Source organism: Pimephales promelas, chromosome 23 (assembly GCF_988280905.1).
Source record: "Pimephales promelas chromosome 23, fPimPro1.hap1.1, whole genome shotgun sequence".
Classification (NCBI taxonomy): domain Eukaryota; kingdom Metazoa; phylum Chordata; class Actinopteri; order Cypriniformes; family Leuciscidae; genus Pimephales; species Pimephales promelas.
Genome location: NC_142791.1, coordinates 22,450,160 through 22,470,000, shown reverse-complemented (window position 1 = coordinate 22,470,000; position 19,841 = coordinate 22,450,160). Strand labels below are relative to the sequence as shown.

At 37.7% G+C, this 19,841-nt stretch overlaps 3 protein-coding genes across 5 annotated transcripts in view; 2 read left to right on the top strand and 1 right to left on the bottom strand.

Moving 5' to 3' along the window:
* The window catches only part of ssbp2b (single stranded DNA binding protein 2b), a 97,004-nt gene extending 95,654 nt beyond the window's left edge, over positions 1-1,350 (top strand). The window contains exon 17 of the mRNA XM_039675912.2: positions 1-1,350. This exon is cut by the window's left edge and continues 217 nt beyond it. The gene's annotated coding sequence lies outside the window, so the exon portion shown is untranslated.
* A 2,406-nt stretch (positions 1,351-3,756) lies between these two features.
* Positions 3,757-14,318, top strand: acot12 (acyl-CoA thioesterase 12). Of its 3 annotated transcripts, XM_039675909.2 has the most exons (15): positions 3,757-4,118; positions 5,317-5,386; positions 5,881-5,941; positions 6,035-6,136; positions 8,099-8,243; positions 8,768-8,927; positions 9,339-9,458; positions 10,561-10,711; positions 10,829-10,884; positions 10,966-11,029; positions 11,744-11,827; positions 11,958-12,091; positions 12,186-12,314; positions 12,398-12,524; positions 12,608-14,318. In XM_039675909.2, the coding sequence occupies exons 1-15, from the start codon at positions 3,932-3,934 to the stop codon at positions 12,746-12,748; spliced, it is 1,731 nt and encodes a 576-aa protein (XP_039531843.2). In that variant the 5' UTR covers positions 3,757-3,931; the 3' UTR covers positions 12,749-14,318. The 3 variants fall into 3 exon arrangements, with proteins under 3 accessions (XP_039531843.2, XP_039531844.2, XP_088982468.1); XM_039675910.2 differs by lacking the exon at positions 5,317-5,386 and having other exon boundaries at positions 4,030-4,118; XM_089126342.1 differs by lacking the exons at positions 3,757-4,118; positions 5,317-5,386 and adding an exon at positions 5,429-5,783.
* On the bottom strand, positions 14,290-19,839 carry zcchc9 (zinc finger, CCHC domain containing 9). Its single transcript, XM_089126344.1, has 6 exons — positions 19,706-19,839; positions 18,372-18,733; positions 16,633-16,783; positions 16,453-16,545; positions 14,610-14,678; positions 14,290-14,524 (listed from the first exon to the last, which is right to left on the bottom strand). The coding sequence occupies exons 2-6, from the start codon at positions 18,723-18,725 to the stop codon at positions 14,412-14,414; spliced, it is 780 nt and encodes a 259-aa protein (XP_088982470.1). The 5' UTR covers positions 18,726-18,733; positions 19,706-19,839; the 3' UTR covers positions 14,290-14,411.
* Positions 19,840-19,841: the final 2 nt, after the last annotated feature.

Sequence of the window (19,841 nt, the reverse complement as noted above, 5' to 3'; positions counted from 1 at the left end):
CAACGCTGGGGCGAGAATGACGAACCAACAACCTGTCTATATTTACGTATATCTTTGTGTATATATGTGGGTGTACATTCAGAATTACATGTGCATGTGTGTATGATAGGACGTATATTGATCCTTGTACGAGCTTGAAAGAAAGACTATGGACTTGTACTCTGTTTTTAACGAAAACAAATCATATTTTCATGAAATATGATGTAAATGGACAGATCTACGTAAATGTATTTATCGAAGGAAACACTTGAGATGCAATGGGGGTCGAGCTCGTAAAATGACAGATCAGGTTACCTTGTGCAGAAACACAATGATACAAATTTCCCAGCAAGCACGCACTGTAATTGATTCATAATTGTCTTCGTGTCATCGGCGAGAGAGTTTGATTCGTATTTTATTGAAACTGGCCGAGCTGTCGCTAACGGAGATGTGTATGTAATTCCAACTGACGTCTGTAATTTATCATTTCGTCCTGCAGACATCTGTGCTCCTCCAATGCAGTCTGATCAACACCCTGGAGTTTTGTCTGTATATAGAGGAGATTTTTATTTTTCAGGACGATGCCTACGAAGAACAGCCATTCCATATGTACACTTAAAAAAACCCATTGTGCACCGTTTTGCCATTTTAATTTGGGGACGCGAACGGGACGTCCTCCAGAACTGAACTGAGCAACTACACAAGATCGTCAAGCATATTTCTATCATGTTTTGAAAATACTTCTAATCACGTGACGTACACAGATACAGCGTTTACTGCTCTTATATTACAACGTTTTCTTTGTGAAAATCTTTGCATGTGAATACGGGAAGCAAGGACGATTTTATGGGAAAAGGAGACTGGTCCATTTAGAGGAGGGGCACATGGATGGGAATTATAATTCCGTACATCTGTCATTCTAATAATCAACTTATTTATACAGCCGTTGTTGTGTCACCCGGAGAAACTGTGATTTGCTTTGCTTTTTTTTTTATTTCAAGTGGAATTATTATTATTATTAATATTATTATTGCGAAATTTAAAAAAAATATATATACACGTGAATTTTTTTTATAGCTTGGGGATCTGATTAATCTGTGTCTCTGTGAATTATTTAAAACAATACTGTACAATATCTGAGGTGTTTTCGTGTTTATTTGTAATAACATTTGCCCTTTTTTGCCCCAGATGTTTGCCTGATGACAAGAGACCCTATCATAAGTGTTTTTTTTTTTCATTTGACTTATTTGATGTTTAATTTTTGATTTTGTGAAGTGTTCATTTTCTACCTTGTGTTGACTTTTGTAAATACACAGAGAAGTTTTGTATATACTATACTGATATAAAGCTTCTCATTGCTGTTTAACAGACTGTCAGATCATTTCGTTTGTTTGTTTTTGTGTGTGTGATTGGATGTGTTATTAAAGGTAGGGTAGGCAATTTCAGAGAGGCTAGCAATAGCAAGCTAGCTTTGAAAGCCTGAGATCCCGCATCGCCAAAGCCACGCCTCCTTCAAAACACAGCAGCGTCGGCACAGCGTCACAAGAGACGCCGTTAAATAATTTTATGTTTTATTTTACTCGGATTTATGCGTTTCTGTGTCAACACTAATGGCACTTTTTCACTGCATGGTATGGTACGGTTCGGTATGGCACGCTTTGGCGCATTTCCACAGCATGGTACGGTACGGCTCGGCTCACTTATGACGCATTTCCACTGCATGGTACGGTACGGTACGGCTTGCTTTGGCTCGCTTTAAATGGTACCTTGTCTGTTGAGGTTAGCGTACCGTACTGGTACTAAAATGTGACGTGAATCACTGCAGATCACTGATTGGTCAGAGAGAATCGTCACTACCATTGTATTTGCAACGCGAGAAACCAAACCCGCTAGATTTAAATAGCCAGTAACAGCCACCGCTGTAGCGAATGCTTTTAAACTAATCCCACCCACTTTGAGGCGGTACTAACTGCAGTGGAAAAGCAACCAAGCTAAAGCGAAGCGTGCCGTGTCGAGCCGAGCCAAACCACGCAGTGGAAAAGCGAAGCGAGCCAAACCGTGCCGCGCCGAGCCGAAACTTACTGAGCCGTACCAGCAGTGAAAAAGCGCCATAACAACTTTGAAATTTATCTGTAGCAGTCCGGGGGTAAAACTAGAGCTCGGTAAGTTGTTTCATCCCAAAGCGCCATATAGGACGCTTTTGCAAAAGCGTAAATATCCAACGCACATGGCACCCTTTAACGTCAAATGAGACGCAGATATATTTGGGCAGAAGGCGCCCCCTAGTGGTCTAACCCTTACCCTACACCATACCTAAACTTAACCATAACCGAAGCGTCTCATTAGACGTTAAAGGGTGCCATGTGCGTTGGATATTTACGCTTTTGCAAAAGCGTTGTATATGGCGCTTTGGGATGAGAATGCGTTGGTTGTTTATGTTGATTATTATTGTAATGTTATGTGTTTTGAGACATCATGAGGTCATTTAACGCCATCTCTCATGACGCTTTGGAGACTCTGTTGTGTGTGTTCGTGTGTTTTTGAAGGAAGTGTTGCTACTGTCGAATATGATCCACTGAATTTGTGGAGGCGAATTTGTAAAGCGAAATAAAATGGACCGAAAATTCCCTGTCGAATATTATGGGTTGTATTATTTTGGAAGTGAAATCTGAAAGGTGAAAATGGGTTGTTGAATTTTTAATAATGAAAACGTGTGAAATGTGTTGAATTGAAATATTCAGTTCAAATATACAACCATGTTGAATTACAGCCCATAAAAATGCAATGACTTAAAACGCAAACTGGGTCAATGCAATGCATAGTTTTTTTCAGTGCAATTCAACAAGCTTTTTTGTTTCAAAAACATTGGTCATTATTTTACGTCAGACACATCACTTTAAAGGAGTAGTTCACTTTTAAAAAAAACTTTTGCTGATAATTTACTCACCCTCATGTAATCCAAGATGTCCATGTGTTTCTTTCTTCATTTGAAAAGAAATTAAGGTTTTTGATGAAAACATTCCAGGATTTTCTCCATATAATGGACTTCATTGGAAACCAAACAGTTTATTGTCCAAATGAGAGTTACAATGCAGCTTCAAAGGGCTTTAAACAACACCAGACGATGAATAAGGGTCTTACCAGCTATGACCCTTCGAGTCATGACTTGAAAAAAGATTTGTTCAGTTTGAACAGGAGAGTCACGAACGCGCATCACAGAACAGAGCAAGGCGAGCATTTGTGCTTATAAAACGTAATTTTTTTAATTACAGATCGTTTCGCTAGATACGACCCTTATTCATCGTCTGGTGTCATTTAAAGCCCTTTGAAGCTGCACTGAAACTCTCATTTGGACCTTGAATCATTTAGCACCCAATGAAGTCCATTATATGGAGAAAATCCTGGAATGTTTTCATCAAAAAACTTAATTTATTTTCGACTGAAGAAAGAATGACATGGGGGTGAGTAAATTATCAGCAAAAGTTTTTTTTTTAAAAAGTGAACTACTTTAAGAGTGATTTTTATTTCAGTTAATGAGTGAAAAAAAACATTGACAGGCAATAACTGAAGTGTTTAGAACAAGCACAACGTTATTATGCGTCAGTGTGCACACATTGTTAGTTTTTTCTTGGTGTCTTTCTTGCTTGCAACCGAGCTCCTCAATTCTGCCATAATATATCAGTCCACACTTTATGGCTCTCACATGTTAATTATACACACACACACACAGTGATTACATCACAATCCATGCGTCATAAAATGGCACAGGTGGTTTGTGTGCAGATATGGTGTCCTGCAGCTTAGCTCAGGTATTCAGCTTGACTGTTTGGTGCACATCATTATCCCACAGAGCGTCCAAGTTGGCCAGAGTTGAGGTCACCTGGTGTCGGCCCTGATAAGGAACAAACTGACCTCCCATCATTCAATACTACACGTCTCTGAGCAAGGCTTCATGGATCAGAACTGGTCAAGAAGAGTATTAGACACGGACCGATCCCATGGGAAGGAACGGAGGAACGGGTCCGGCCCGGGAGAGGTGCAGATGTGCCAGTCCATCCTGCTCTGCCATGCTAACCACCAGGGAGAGCTGGGTGCAGGACAGCTGCTGAAGTGGATGGACACAATCGCCTGTCTGGCAGGTGAGCGGGGCTGTGGAGGTTGCTTGTTTGATTCCCTTTACACATTTATTGAATGGGTATGCTCTCTTTTATCATGACTTTTCATCTCAACATTTGTGAGATTTATTCAGAAGTAACAACTTCTTTTCAGTTAAATTATCTAATGTTTTGTTTTTGAATAATAATGATCTGTATGTGTTTGTATGAATTATTTTCGATTTGTATACAAATATTATTTTATTTTGAAGTCAAAAGTCAGACCATGCCCCTGTCAGAACTGGTACAGAACACTAATGGCTTGTTGTTGGTGGTGTTTTAATTCATTTGATAATTTTTTTATAATTCAGTTTATATTTCATATTTCAAGCTAGACCAACAGAGTGGAATCATTCAGTCTGAATGTGTATTTTGTTGCTATTAAGACTATTAATTAAATATAAATTAGTTGATATTAGTTAAATATCAATAAATATATTTAGTTAAATATGTTAGTTAAATATAAATTACAAATATCAGCCTTTATTCTGTAAGATTAAAATTCTGTAAGATTCAGATTTTTTGAGTATGTTAATATTATTATTTAATCATTTTAAATAATTAAAGTATGTCTTGTTATTCTAAATAAATGTTATTAAATAATTTATATATTATAAATAATTAATTAATTATATAATAAAATATATTATATAGGCATAATTAAAATATTTAGCATAATTATTAAACTATTCTAGATCTATTAAATATGTTGTATTATCATTATTCTAATTATATTAAATATAAAATATTACTTATTGTCATTATTCAATTATTCTAAATGTGAAATATTAAAATAAATTTACATGAATCTTAAAAAACAACAACAACAAGCTCTTGATTGATCTGCCTATTTTCCAAAACAACCTGTGTTATCAAGCCATCAGAATAGGTTGAGATAAGCGGTCAACTTTGGACTTTATGAACAAAGAAGGTAACTAACATCCATACACCTTTCACCCTCAAATCTCGCATGAGTCCATTTGTGTCCGCCACTGTGGGAAGGGGCTTGAGGAAGACAAGCATTAATGATTTAACGCGTCCTCTTCATCTCCTGTTTCTGCTCCAGTTAGACACACCATGAAATATAAATAAAGTTGAACACAGTAAGAACAGCGTTACCCACCGTTGGGGGTTCATATATAGTGGTTAGTGTAATAAATCATTCTTCATGTCTTCTTTTAAGCTGAAAGACATGCAGGAATGGCGTGTGTAACGGCTTCCATGGATGATATTCAGTTTGAAGAGACCGTAAGGTAACGTTTGTGTGTCCCATCTCGTAGACTATCTATTCCTTGTTGATCATGAAACAACATCATTCGGATTTTAAAGATAGGATTAAGGCCTGTTCACATAAAGAACGATAACTGTCTATAATCATAACGATAACTATTTAGCATCCACACCAGCAGACGATATCGAGTGTCGTTTGCCCTTTAAACGCTCGAGCTAAAGCAGGATGGATTCTGATTGGCTGTCAAAGTTTTAATCGTTCATCAGCTGGAAAAAAAAAATGGCGTTGATTGAAAGTGTTTCAAACGATATCTTTTCTCTGTGTTATCATGTGTGGTGTGCACTCTTTTGTATTTTGAATGATTTTTAGAACTATCGTTATCATAACTTTTAGTTATCGTGAACTGCTTTTAAGGTCAGGTAGGACAAGCTTTAGTTGTAGTGAACTATCTCATATCATTATGTGGTAATTAATCTCTTATCATATCATAATCAATCATATCTCTCTGTATTTCAGGGTTGGGCAAGTTATCAATATAAAAGCCAGAGTTAACAGGGCTTTCAACACGAGTATGGAGGTAAAACAAGATGAAAAGCATTCACACAGTATTAAATATTAATCGAATAACTATAAAGCATCCCGGTGTCTGATCAGGCCAGTGTTTTATCAGGTGGGCATCTATGTAACAGTACAGGAGGTGCTCAGCGGGCTGACGAAGAGGGTTTGTGTGGCCTTCTCCACATTCGTCGCCAAAACGTCAGGAACGCACAAGGTGGGGGAACGGCTCTGCAAAGAATACACTCTAGAATTTGGGGGAAATTAAGCCCACTCAGATCTAAGTATTCCACTATCGATCTAAAGTTTGGGGTCAGTAAGATTCGTTTTTAAAGAAAATAATACTTTTATTTAGCAAGGACACATTAAATTGATCACAAGTGAGAGTACAAATCAGCATATTCACTAGTTTGCCTGACCATTCAACCTTGAAGGTTAATAGTAAACTAACTTGTCTTGCTGTCCTTGGAGGAGGCTTGAACCCGAGGCGCGGCTTGAGCTCCGAGTTCGAATTACTTTTTAATTCGAAATTTCTTATCAAACCCCAGCCACAGAGCATGATCCCAAACAACATTTGAATGGCTCCAAAAAGAGTCATACATGTGCTGTGAAATATTTTCTCTTATGCTTTGACTTTTTGATATACTTTTATCTTAAAATATACTTAAATATTTGATATAAAAATACTTATCTTTGATATACTTAAATTACCCTTAAAGGGTAACTCCATCCATTTGCATTAAGCTTTCTATTGTTAGAAACCCAGTTCGTGCAACACTCTCTCATTTTCCCGTGAGACGAGAGAAGTCTTCTATTTACCTTTTTCACTTCCTCCTACAATGACGCAAAAATCGTTATTTTACGTCATTGTAGGAGGAAGTGTAAGAGAGGGGGATTTCTGGAAAAACTACAAGCACAAGATCCCACCCTTTCAAACCCGCCCATAGGGGGTTGGACCTAATGCGCTAACAGACCTATCACAGATCAGTGCCAGTGCGTTTGATTTCACTGGCAGAAACGTTTTGAAAATATTGACGAAGGTACTGAACAACACGCAGACGGATGCATTATGGAGGCTTGGGATTACACATCTTTTTTGGACGCTAAGCTAGCAGGCTCTTGTTCTGTGGAGAAAGCTGAGTGGTAGGGGTTGCCATCCTCTTTTTCCTGGACATGTCCGGCCGTCGATGTCCGGGATTCAGCTTTTAATTTCTGCAGTCGCCATGCATCGCTTACATGTAAGTTACAGCTTTTTTGGGCGATCGAAACACATTTTCGGACAGACTTATCACGGAGAATCACTTGTTACGCCGCCTTCACACTGGCAGTTTAAATCAGCTCCGTAACACGCAATACGTTCCCAGCGGACGTCGTACTACACAGTGAAAAGCGTCGGACGCGGGTAGAACAAAAATGGCGGAGAGATTAAAAGTTGATTCTGTCAGTTCTGAATGATCTCTCTGATGAGGGTTATTATGCTGCGTGAGGAAAGTTGCTCAGGACGTTGACATGTCAGGTTGGCTAAAAAATGTGATATAGTGGTCAATAGTTTAATGTCTACCTTCAGTTTAATTGTATTAACTGCCCTTATAAACGTTAGAAAGTCATGAAAATAAAAAATGACATGACAACTTATCGTTATGAAATCAATATTTATTTTATTAAAAGTTAATAATTCAGGTTTGTTTATCAGTACCATAGCAACGGTCAACTTCCGCTGGAATTGTCGGATAGGAACCGTCCGTAGCTTTTCGCAAGAGTTCAAATTTTTGAACGTATCCGGATGACCAACGGACACGATTTTCTTCGCACCGCACTCGGTCGGACCCGTTTCGGACCCATTCCCATGCGGTCTGCGAATCTCCATAGGAAATGAATGACTTCCGGTCGTTTCGCAGCCGCATCGGAGCTGATTTCAACTGCCAGTGTGAAGGCGGCGTTAGACTGTTGTTTACCTACTGAGATATTAGTGGTAGGCGTGGCCTCCTAGGGCAGCGAAGCAAATGCATTCTGGGAGTTGTTGTCCTTCATCCACATATTCATCCACAAAGTCTTTTCTCAGTCTAGAAAGCTCCAAATTAAAAAAAATAATTTCACATTTCTTCTACATAAATTACCCATTTTAAATACACATTCATCTTTGGAATGCCCCTTTAAATTTTCTTTCATGGTTCTTCAGGTGTCTCTGAGACCCTTGGACGTTCAGGGCTCCGCAGAGGGAATGCTGGAACATTCACTGGCTTCAGAGAGGCGACGGCTCCGTCTCTACAACGAAGAGTCCTTCAAAAGCCTCATCAAGGACTATTACAATCTTCAAGACAAGGGTAAGTGCTTTACTTGTATACTTGAGTCTATTTTTGAGGCTCTGAGATGGTGTGTGTGGTGTAGTAATGAAGTGTCATGGCTGGTAATGTTGCTGAATCTAGTGATCTACTGCAGACTGCAGGCAAAAGTGATTAACTGTGTGTCCGATTGGAATCTAGTCTGATCTGACTGTCGACACTGTTTGGACTAAACCACTCAATTCATATGGATTAGTTTTACGATCTCTTCATGAACCTTTTGAAGTGTCAATGGAGGGACAGAAAGCGCTCAGATTTCATTAAAAAGATCATGATTTGTGTTCCGAAGATGAGCGCAAGTCTTACTTGGGTGTACTATCCCTTTAAGCCCTGTCTGTAACCTGACTATTACAGTGTGAATGTAGTCTATGAGCAATTATAACAGTCACACCCTTAGCTTACTTCAGGGGATTGAACTATACCAATAACTTCATTGTGTTGTGGAAACAACCGCTGATGTTGCAGCTGATAAACTGCATGCTAAACAGCATTTGTTGGCATTTCAGGACTGTATAGCAGGAGACCCATCGCGCCCTTGGTGTCGACCGAGCACACACGGGTCGAGAGCATCGAGCTGGTCCTGCCGCCACACGCTAATCACCATGGAAACACGTTTGGAGGACAGATCATGGCTTGGATGGAGAATGTGGCTACAGTAGCAGCCAGGTATGCTTGTGCGTTCATGCTGGATGTTATAATTGTGCAACAGTGACAGGTTTTGGTTCCGGAAGGGTTTTTCACATCGATTTTTTTTTTAGGTATGAATAATGTCTTGTATTAATTATTCTAAGCCAAACCAAAACAATCAGCTACGATAATTGTATAGGATAATATTTTGAATATTATTATATTATGGATAATATTAAGAAATAAAGTTTCAAATTGACATTGACTGTTGAATGTTATGTCAATCACACTTGTACACCGCCTCCGAAACTTTTGTTTGTCTTAAAAAAAATCAAATCAGGTACGATTTTCTGCATTTTTCGCATCCGTAGCAAGCAGTTTGAATGGTGTTTTGACCATTACCAATGTACCAGTATGTGTTTTTCATCCTACATGTTTTTGTTGTTCTAGTCGTTTGTGTGGCTACTATCCCTCTCTTGGAGCTGTGGATATGTTCCGTTTCCGAGGTCCGTCCAGTGTCGGTGACAGACTGGTGTTCAAAGCCATGGTCAATAATGCCTTTCAGACCAGGTAAAGTATCTACATAAACCTTACCTGACTGTTATAGAAGTGCAATCCTGAACAAAATTACCTTCTTTTCATGCATTAAACTGTTAAAGGGATAGTTCACCCAAAATGAATGAATTTACTCACCGTCATGCTGTTCCAAACCCTGTATGAGTTTCTTCTGTTGAACACAAAAGAAGATATTTTGAAGAATGTTTTCAATTAAACAGTTGTCGGTAGCCATTGACTACCATATTAGGACAAAAAAACACGATGGAAGTCAATGGCTAAGGTCAACTGTCTGGTTTCCAAGCTCCAACATTCTTTTAAATAACATTTTTTTTGTGTTCAACAGGAGAAAGAAACTCATACAAGTTTGGAACAACTTGAGGGTGAGTAAATGAAGACGAAATTTTCATTTCTGGGTTAACTATCCCTTTAAAGGAGTAGTTCACTTTTAAAAAAACTTTTCCTGATAATTTACTCACCCCCATGTCATCCAAGATGTCCATGTCTTTCTTTCTTCTGTCGAAAAATCATTTTGCTGATGAACGAAGTAACAAATCTTTTTTCGAGTCATTTGGTTCATTGAATGAACCAAATGACTCGAAAAAACATTTATTCGCTTTGAAGAACGAGTTCGAACAGGAGAGTCACGAACGTGAATCACAAAACAGAGCAAGGCGAGAATTTGTGCTTATAAAACTAAGTTTTTTTTTATTTATTTTTTAAATAAGCGATCGTTTTGCTAGATAAGACCCTTATTCATCGTCTGGTGTCGTTTAAAGCCCTTTGAAGCTGCACTGAAACTCTCATTTGGACCTTGAACCGTTTGGTTCCCAATGAAGTCCATTATATGGAGAAAATCCTGGAATGTTTTCATCAAAAACCTTAATTTCTTTTCGACTGAGGAAAGAAAGATGTGGACATTTTGGATGACATGGGGGTGAGTAAATTATCAGCAAAAGTTTAAAGACAACATGCATTTGCAATATGGCATGTTTGGTCGTCGCCACACCACATCGCTGCACACTTCTCACAATAAAATCGGGTCCATTTTGACTTCATTACAACATAATAAGCAGAGGTATATTTTGAATTCATTGCTCTCCTGTTCTGCGATCAGTGTGGAGGTGGGTGTTCGTGTGGAGGCGTATAACTGTAAGGAGTGGAATGAGGGAACACCAAGACACATCAACAGCGCCTCAATGATTTATTACATCCCAAGACGTGATGGTGAGCAACAGACCTTTCCTGATGTCACCTACACAACTCGTGTGAGTTATCTACACATTCAACAACACGATAGCATGATTAATATTATATACAAGTTTATATACAATAGCTCTAACACTCATTAAAGGCACATAAATCATATCATTTATTTTTTTCAGGATGGAGAAAGACGATTTCTTGGTGCTATTGTCAGGAAGAGAATTCGCATGGCCAGGTACCTTTTGCACAGTCTTTTTTTCTTTTCTTGGAAACATGCCGAATTGTTTAGGAAACGTTCCAAATTTATTTCCCCCAGAAAACACATTCTGTACTCAAGAGATGAGGGACCAATTTCTGTTCCTTGGGACAGAAGTAATCAGGTAGGTAACTATTTAAATAAATAATCAGCTTAAAATAGTCATTGGATACATACAGAATAAAACATAATAAAGCGTTGATACTGCTAATTTAAAAATATATACAGTTTGTTTGATCAAATTATGCTGCGGCTTTGCAAATGACATTGCAGTGATACATTTTTAAAACAATACGAGTTGATTTCAGCGGTCAGTTTTGTGTAAAAATGTCACTTATGGAGGTCTGATCCAATAAAAAAAGTGCATACATGTCAATGCAAGAGTCCAGCACTCTGTAAAGTCTCCTCCAGCACATCCCAAAGTCTCTCAATGAATCACGTGTGAAAATGATTCTTCATGATCCTCACAACCATTCTTTCACAATCAGAGCCTCATGAATCTTGACATTGTCATCCTGGAATATGGCCATGATGTGTCTCAAACATGGTTGTTTAAGAAATGAAAAGCAACACACTCAATTAGGGTTAGAAGAACTGTTGCCAAACATATAACACATGATAGAGACATTAATCACTGAAATAATGATCCAGTCATAGACTCTTAAGCATTTGCCTTCTGAAATCCAAACAGTGACTTTTTGGCTGAGTAGTTTATATACAACATACTTTTTTAGTAATCCCTTATTCACAAGAAGTACCTACTTTTCATATAATGGGTTCTAGTTCTTCATATTGCATGTCTGAAGAAAAAAAACTTTAACATCTCTGCCCTCTGCAGGTGTATTTGGGGTATAACAACGTGGCGGCTCTCACAGTCTTGGCTGGAAAACAGGGATGGGAGGCCAGTAACATCAACGATAAGGTCATCACTATGTTTCTGTTTCTAAGTGCTATATAAATGAGACAAATGATTATTATGTGATATTATTATATTACATTAGTATTATGCACCTAAATATGCCTAGTCAGTGCTTAAATACTGTGTTTTACAGGTAGGGGTTTACGTGCATGAGGAAGCAGATATGTTGTGCTTAAGAGTTGAGATGGAAGTCAAAACATCGGCTTTTCACGCGTTCTCGCTGCTCGCTGACCTGCGGTTACGGCCACAGTGGGACAAGAACTATCTGTAGGCGATCTGTATCCCTCTTTCTGTTAAAAGTTTTGCAATCGTATTTAAAATTGTGTTTCTCATCATCTGCATACGTCCGTGTTTCCTCCAGGAGCTGTGAAGAGGTGGAGAAAGCAGATGAGGAGGAAACCATTTATCACATAAAATGCGCCACAGTTAACGGAGATAAAAGTCGTGATTTCGTGTTCCTGTTGTCTAAAAGGCAACCCTGCAAAAATGGGTATGACTCCATAGTTAACATGATTCATTTTTGGGTGAACAAGACTTAAATGTGAAGCTCAAAATGTATTTTTGTTCTCACAGAGACCCATATGTCATAGCGCTCCGGTCCGTCACCGTGGCAACAGTTCCATCTGAGGAGAACTCCATTCGGAGCGAAGCTAAATGTGCAGGATTCCTCATTCACGAAATTGGTTTTTTAACCTGCAAGGTACCAACTATAACATCTGAAACTCAATAAAAACAATAAAATAGTTTTCTGCTGAATCGGAACATTTCTGGCTGCATTTCTAGGTGTCATACTACAACCAGGTGACCTCTGGAGTGCTGCCCTATGTGGAGGGAAACCTAGCAGGCTGGTCCAAATCTATGGAAGAGACGGCAATGTCCTGCATTTCCTTTCTGGAGAGAGATGTACTTAACACCGAGTTCTGATGCGCAACATTGTGCTTCTAGGACTATCTTTTATTTAAGGTTACCATGGCGACTGTCATGTTTAAAGGGATAGTTCACCCCCACATCTGTCATTAATAACACCCTCATGTGGAAGCTTGTTTCCGCCACTTGATGAAAAAAAAAACTATTTATCACAATTGCGAGATATAAAGTCAGAATTGCCTGATATGTCGCAATTGTGTGTTATAAAGTCAGAATTGCGAGATATAGTCAGTATCGGGTGTTATAAAGTAAGAATTGCGAGATATATAGTCAGAATTGATTGATATAAAGTCAGAAATGCATGATATAAACTATTCTGAGGGGGAAGAAAATGAGTATTTTTTCCCCTTAGAATTGGCCTGATAACTCGCAATTACAAGTTTACATCTCACAATTCTAAAAAGTCACAATTCTAAAAATTAAAGTCGCAATTCTGAGAACTAAAGTCGCAATAGCTAGACGTAAACTCCCAATTATGAGAAAATAGTCAGAATTGTGAGATTAAGTCTCAATTTTGTCTTTTTCTTTCTCAGAATTTTGACTTTATTTCTTTAAATTGTGACTAGCGACTTTAGATCTCAGAATTGCGACTTTAATTTTTAGAATTGTGACTTTATATCTCACATTTGCAACTTTATTTCTCACAATTCTGACTTCATATCTCGCAATTGTGAGATAAAGTCGCAATTATTATTATTTTTTAAATTCTGTGGCCGTTCTAAACTCGTGAGACTTTTGTTCACCTTCAGAAAACAAATCATTATCTTTTTGATGAAATCTGAGAGCTTTGTTCCTCCATCGACAGCCGTGCAACTGACACTTTAAAAATGATATCTAAAACTAATCCATATGAAGTGAGTGGTTTAGTCCAAATTTTCTGAAGACTTAATCGCTTTATATGAGGATTAGATTTAATTCAGGCTTTTATTCATATAAAATAAAAAAAAGAATGGCTGTCAATAGAGGGTCCTTTCTGTGTGAATTAACCCTTTAAGCAATTTTAAGAAGTATCTATCTCAGCATATTGTTTTTAAGGCCCAATCACACCAAGAACGATTACTATAAAAAACAAAAACTATATTACAGTCCACACCAACAGACAATGTTCTGTTTAACTTAAGTGTGTGATGCTGTCTTGTCGATTTAAATGCTCACACACTTTAATGTGTGGTCTGGCTGTCAATGTTCTTATTCATTAGCTGGGAAAAAATCGTTCTAAAAGTGACTGCAATAATATAGTTCCTCCGTGTTATCGTTATAGCTGTGGTGTGGCTTTGTGAGAAAACCCAAAGTTTATTGGGAGAATGCATATTTATACAATTGTTCCTATTAATATAATATACCATCACAGAAAAGCCATTTTTATAGAGTATATTTATACAAAAGTGTCTTGTAAATAAATGCTGCTTTTCATATTCAAATTATCTCAATCTTTTAGGTTTGAGCATTAAAACACAATCCATTAATTAAATCTTTAGATCAGGCACATTTGTGATGTCCACAAGGGTCAGGCATCACAAGGCTCTTTTTACAGCAAGTAAATGGCTTAAAGACAGGAAGAGTCACGTCTGTGTGTAAAAACATCCATGGCAAACAGTTATTGGTGAAGACATTAGCGGTTAAACGGTCCATTTCTAGATTTCCCCCCAACAGCTGTGGATCAGAACACCACCACCTTGTCTTTTTTGGGTTGTGCTTTCTTCACAGGCACATGTACGTCCTCGTGGTCAGCGCTGATTCTATTGGACAGCCGGCCAAGAGTGATAGAATTAGCTGCAAAAAAGAAGTTTGAGCTTACTGTATCTGTTTTCAGTTTGACTTGAACAACAGAAATATTCAGAACAGAAATGAGACTCACTTGAGCTCTGGTGTTCAGGACAATCTTTCTGAAAGTGTTCCACTGAGCCACAAACCCGACAGCAACCGCCTACAGGAACAAAACACCACATATGTTGAAAAATTATTCAGATATGCTATTATATTCTGCTTAACCATATGAAATAAGTCCGAAAAAAATCTAATCTTCTGTAATGGAACAGTTTATTGAAGCGTTAGTCTCTCAATATTAAAAGTTTGTAAGTGTTTTTTTTTTTAAGTTTCAAATTTGATACATGGCAAGTTTATTTATATAGCACATTTCATACACAATGGTAATTCAAAGTACTTTACACAGAAGAAATTAAAATAATCAAAACTAATAAGAATAATTAAAACAGTTTAGAATAAAAAAAATACAAATACAGTTAAAACAGTTGTACGAACAGTGGCACTGTGCTCATTCAGTAAATGCATAGCTAAACATGTTTTGAGTCTGGATTTGAATGTGACTACTGTAGGAGCAAATCTGATTAATCCGATTTTATGGCTCATATACACTCACCTAATGGATAATTAGGAACACCATACTAATACTGTGTTTGACCCCCTTTCGCCTTCAGAACTGCCTTAATTTAGATGGCATTGATTCAACAAGGTGCTGAAAGCATTCTTTAGAAATGGTGGCCCATATTGATAGGATAGCATCTTGCAGTTGATGGAGATTTGTGGGATGCACATCCAGGGCACAAAGCTCTCACAAAAGCTGTTCTCATTCTGTTTACGCCAAATTCTGACTCTACCATCTGAATGTCTCAGAAATCAAGACTAATCAGACCAGGTAACATTTTTCCAATTTTGGTGAGCTCTTGAAAATTGTAGCCTCTTTTTCCTATTTATAGTGGAGATGAGTGGTACCCGGTGGGGTCTTTTGCTGTTGTAGCCCATCCGCCTCAAGGTTGTGTGTGTTGTGTCTTCACAAATGCTTTGCTGCATACCTTGGTTGTAACGAGTGGTTATTTCAGTCAAAGTTGCTCTTCTATCAGCTTGAATCAGTCGGCCCATTCTCCTCTGACCTCTAGCATCAACAAGGCATTTTCGCCCACAGGACTGCCACATACTGGATGTTTTTCCCTTTTCACACCATTCTTTGTAAACCCTAGAAATGGTTGTGCGTGAAAATCCCAGTAACTGAGCAGATTGTGAAATACTCAGACCGGCCTGTCTGGCACCAACAACCATGCCACGCTCAAAATTGCTTAAATCACCTTTCTTTCCCATTCTGACATTCAGTTTGGAGTTCAGGAGATTGTCTTGACCAGGACCACACCCCTAAATGCATTGAAACAACTGCCATGTGATTGGTTGATTAGATAATTGCATTAATGAGAAAACGAAGAGGTGTTCCTAATAATCCTTTGGGTGAGTGTATATCTCCCAAGAATATGTCTTAATAAGATGATATTTAAATGTTTAGTTTTATTATTAAAGCTCTGTAGTTTTATTGTGGGGAAAAAATATAATGCAATCCAATGATGATTGACAGATGAACAAATAAACGTTCATCAAAAGCCTGACATTTGACACTCATATTTGAACATGATATTTTAAAACTAATAATAATTATGAAGTAAACCTGCTAAAGTAAATTTGCTACAGCACAGTAAGTGTTCATCTTGAAATATTACAAAAGTATACTAGTTATTCTTAATTTTTTTATATACAATATAATTAATTACCACCATATAATTATTAACCATAAATTGATGTTTAAACCATCAATCAGAAGACAGAAGATTGTGTACAACAGTTTCAGTAAACTTCTAAATATGCTTTTCAAAAATGATACATTAGGCTTTATAGGGTTAAACGGGTAAATCACTGACCTGCAGCATACAGCCCTTTTGGGTTGTCAGGACAGGCTTTGGACAGATGACCAGTCTGACCACAGATAAAGCATTTGGCGTACGGGTAATTACCTAGAAAACAGCAACATTTATATGATAAATCATAGCAGGTTTGACATTTCATACATTTTAGGTGCATGATATCTCAATAAATCATACCCATGGCAGGATCCACTTTAGCGCGACATCTCTGGATCTCATGTTCAGTTGAACCACAGCGATAACAAATACCGCGGCCCATCTCTTCATCGTTATCTGCTTCTGGGCAGTCGGCGAGCCCGTGACCAGGCTTCCTGCAGTTAAAGCAAATCTACAACCAATGTGAGAGTTTAGTATACAAGTTTGTTTCTACAACAGAATAAAAAGGTAATTACGAAATTTTATCTCACAACTCAGCATGTTTTTAAATCACAATTTGTATGAAAAGAATGTCTGAATTGTGTGACGTACAACGGAGCCCCGCACATGATAAGCAGGACAAAAATTTTCCCCAAGAGCTACTAATTCGTCAGCACATTCTACTATATAATTTACTTGTTTTAAGCAGATTGTGCGTACAACATTATTCATTCCCTTGTTTTACGCAAATTGTTTTACTAATGTAACGTTAGTAAAAAGAATTAAATTCCAACACCAATTTAAACTAAAAACGTATGCGTTTTGGCCGTTCATTTACACAACAGAATTTTGGGAGCCTGAAAAAGCTAAATTTTAAAAAAAGTGTTTCAATGTCCACGTTTTTTGAAAGAGATACCATTATCGTCTTCAAGACAGACTACAATATTACGAATATGTGAAGATGGTGACGTCATGCACATGTGCATTTTTGTTTTGTTTTTTTACAAAGTGACATCACCATCTTACTGGTCTGGCAGCAGAATAAAGCATTTTTAATCGTTCCATGGTTCTGACAGAACTAGGATCGTTTTGACAATTTTATCATCTGTACACAAAGGCATTTTTGTGCATCGTTGTCAAGTAAACATACCCTTAAATGCCTGACTATATCTCCACACATTATTACATATCCAGGTCTTTAGATATGCATCTATATCTAACATGGATGGATCTCTACCTGTCGCTGTGATATAAAACTCTCCTGTTATTAAAGCATCAATTACAGAAGAATAAAATAACGCATTTTGTGACCATGGTGCTTGGAAGGTTTCAATTTGAGCAGATATTTTGTAGCAGAGCTCCTCTGAGCTCATTTCCCAGTGCTCAACATACCCTCAAAACTCATTTTTAACATCTTCAAAATCAATATTTTGATCGCTGACAAGCTTCTTAACCAGATTCACCATCAGTGACAGTGACACTATTATTTGATGGCGGTCAGTACTTGCTCTGCAGTAAATTGCTTCACGTTTTAAGTTTTGCTGATGATACTTCCTACTCTTTTGTTTTCTACCTGCAGGAATTATGAGAGAAATGTCACTTCATCATTGTGCATCACTGGCACCTTGCCAAATAAAGGTGAAATGCACTGATTCACTCTTTAAACATTTAATTACTGTTGTGCAGAAAAAAATATATACCTACACGGTTACACACTCAGGTCATTAGCGACCCTATACATAAAAATAAAAAAATTAAATGGTAAAACAGGCATTATTTTATTTATTCTCATTATATTGTTTATAATTTATTGATTTATGAATACTAAGAAGGATGTCTAACTTTTAAAATTATTGAGGAGAAGGGTCGACTGTCGACGTCCACTAAAGAGCCGAGGTATGCGTTTAAGGGTTAAATCAAAAAGTGGGAATGAATTAGTAATATAAATATATATAGCCTTTGTATATGTGCAGGGCTTCATGTCCGAAGCTTTAATCCATGAGTCTTTATATGAAATAATCACATATGTACAGTCGTGTTACATGCATTTATATCCTCACCATATTATTCTTTTTAACGTTTTGCCTCTTTATCCGTCTGTGCTCTCGTCGTCCATCTTTCTTCAGCGCAGTTGCCACGTCCTCTCTCAGGTCCCGGTCTGCCGGAGTCTTTTTCTGCAGCTCCTGACCGGTCTGCTTTAAATACTCCATGAACCCATTCACGTCATCAATGTTATGCTCTACGTTCTTCCTTTTCGGGTTGGATTTCGTTCCACCTGCTCCTCGCTGGATGTGTCGACCACCGCCGCTAGTTCCTGATTCCCCAGCATTCCTGTTCGCTTTCAGCTGCTTCCATGGTGTGGCATCGGCTGCTTTGTTTTTATGGACGTTGTTTGCTCTGGCCCACCTCGTCATCTTGAGTTCTGTTAGAATGAGAGAATATGTTCATTATCAGACACTAAATCCCTCATGTTGTGTTCTGGACATTTTGCTCCTGATATTTTATTTTTTCCCAAAAATCGCCATATTAAACGGATAGTTCACCCAAAAGTAAAAATTGTGTCATTTTCCAACCCTCAAATCTGCATAAGTTCCCATTGACTTCCATAATAGGAAAAATAAATACTACGCAAGTCATTGGGTGCCGTCAACTGTCTGGATACCAAAAGTCTTCAAAATATATTCTTTTGTGTTCCGCAAAAGAAAATAATTCATACTGGTTTGGAACAACTTAAGGGTGAGTCATTTTTTCAGGTGAACTATCCCTTTAATAAACTTGAATGAACTTTTTCCACTCAAAAACTGAGTTGCATAAGCTCAGACCAATGAGGCCGATGTCAATCAATTCCAAAAAGAAATACAAAACCTGTGCTAATGAAAAGAAAACAAGTTGGCAAAACCAGACAAGATATCATATAATAGGTAAATCAGTATAATTCACTAGAAAATTTTTCAAAATGCACCCTGGTGACTATAGAAATGCCATGGCAATATCCTTTGGTAATGCAAATATTAAGTACGATGGTATACAACATGATGGTATCCCAGTCATAACATAAAAATTATAACACAACCATAATTAGGCTAACGTTACCTTCAAATAGAAACGACAATATTATTACGAATAAAATTGTACTTTGTCAGAAACTATTGTCATCATGGTAACATTTTACATGTCGAATTATAAGGGATGTTTCTGATGCCGCACATAATAAGAGTAAGTACCATGAATAAACACAAGCAAGAAACACTTAGAACTATAATATAACCCTGGCGTTTCACAATAGTAGAACATATATTCCGGGCGGCAGCTGACGCATTGTAAAACATTCCTGCTTGACCTAAATATATCTCGTGTAACAAATAAAATAAATAACTTAATTGTACACGCTCACCGCACAAAAAGATTTGCAGATACCAGCTGTCAGCAACAAAACACCGCTCACGTGTTTATCATTGCTGCGACCCACGAATAAAAGTATCCGGAATGAAACTACAACTTGAGCGTTATTGGTTCCGCCACTCATTGTG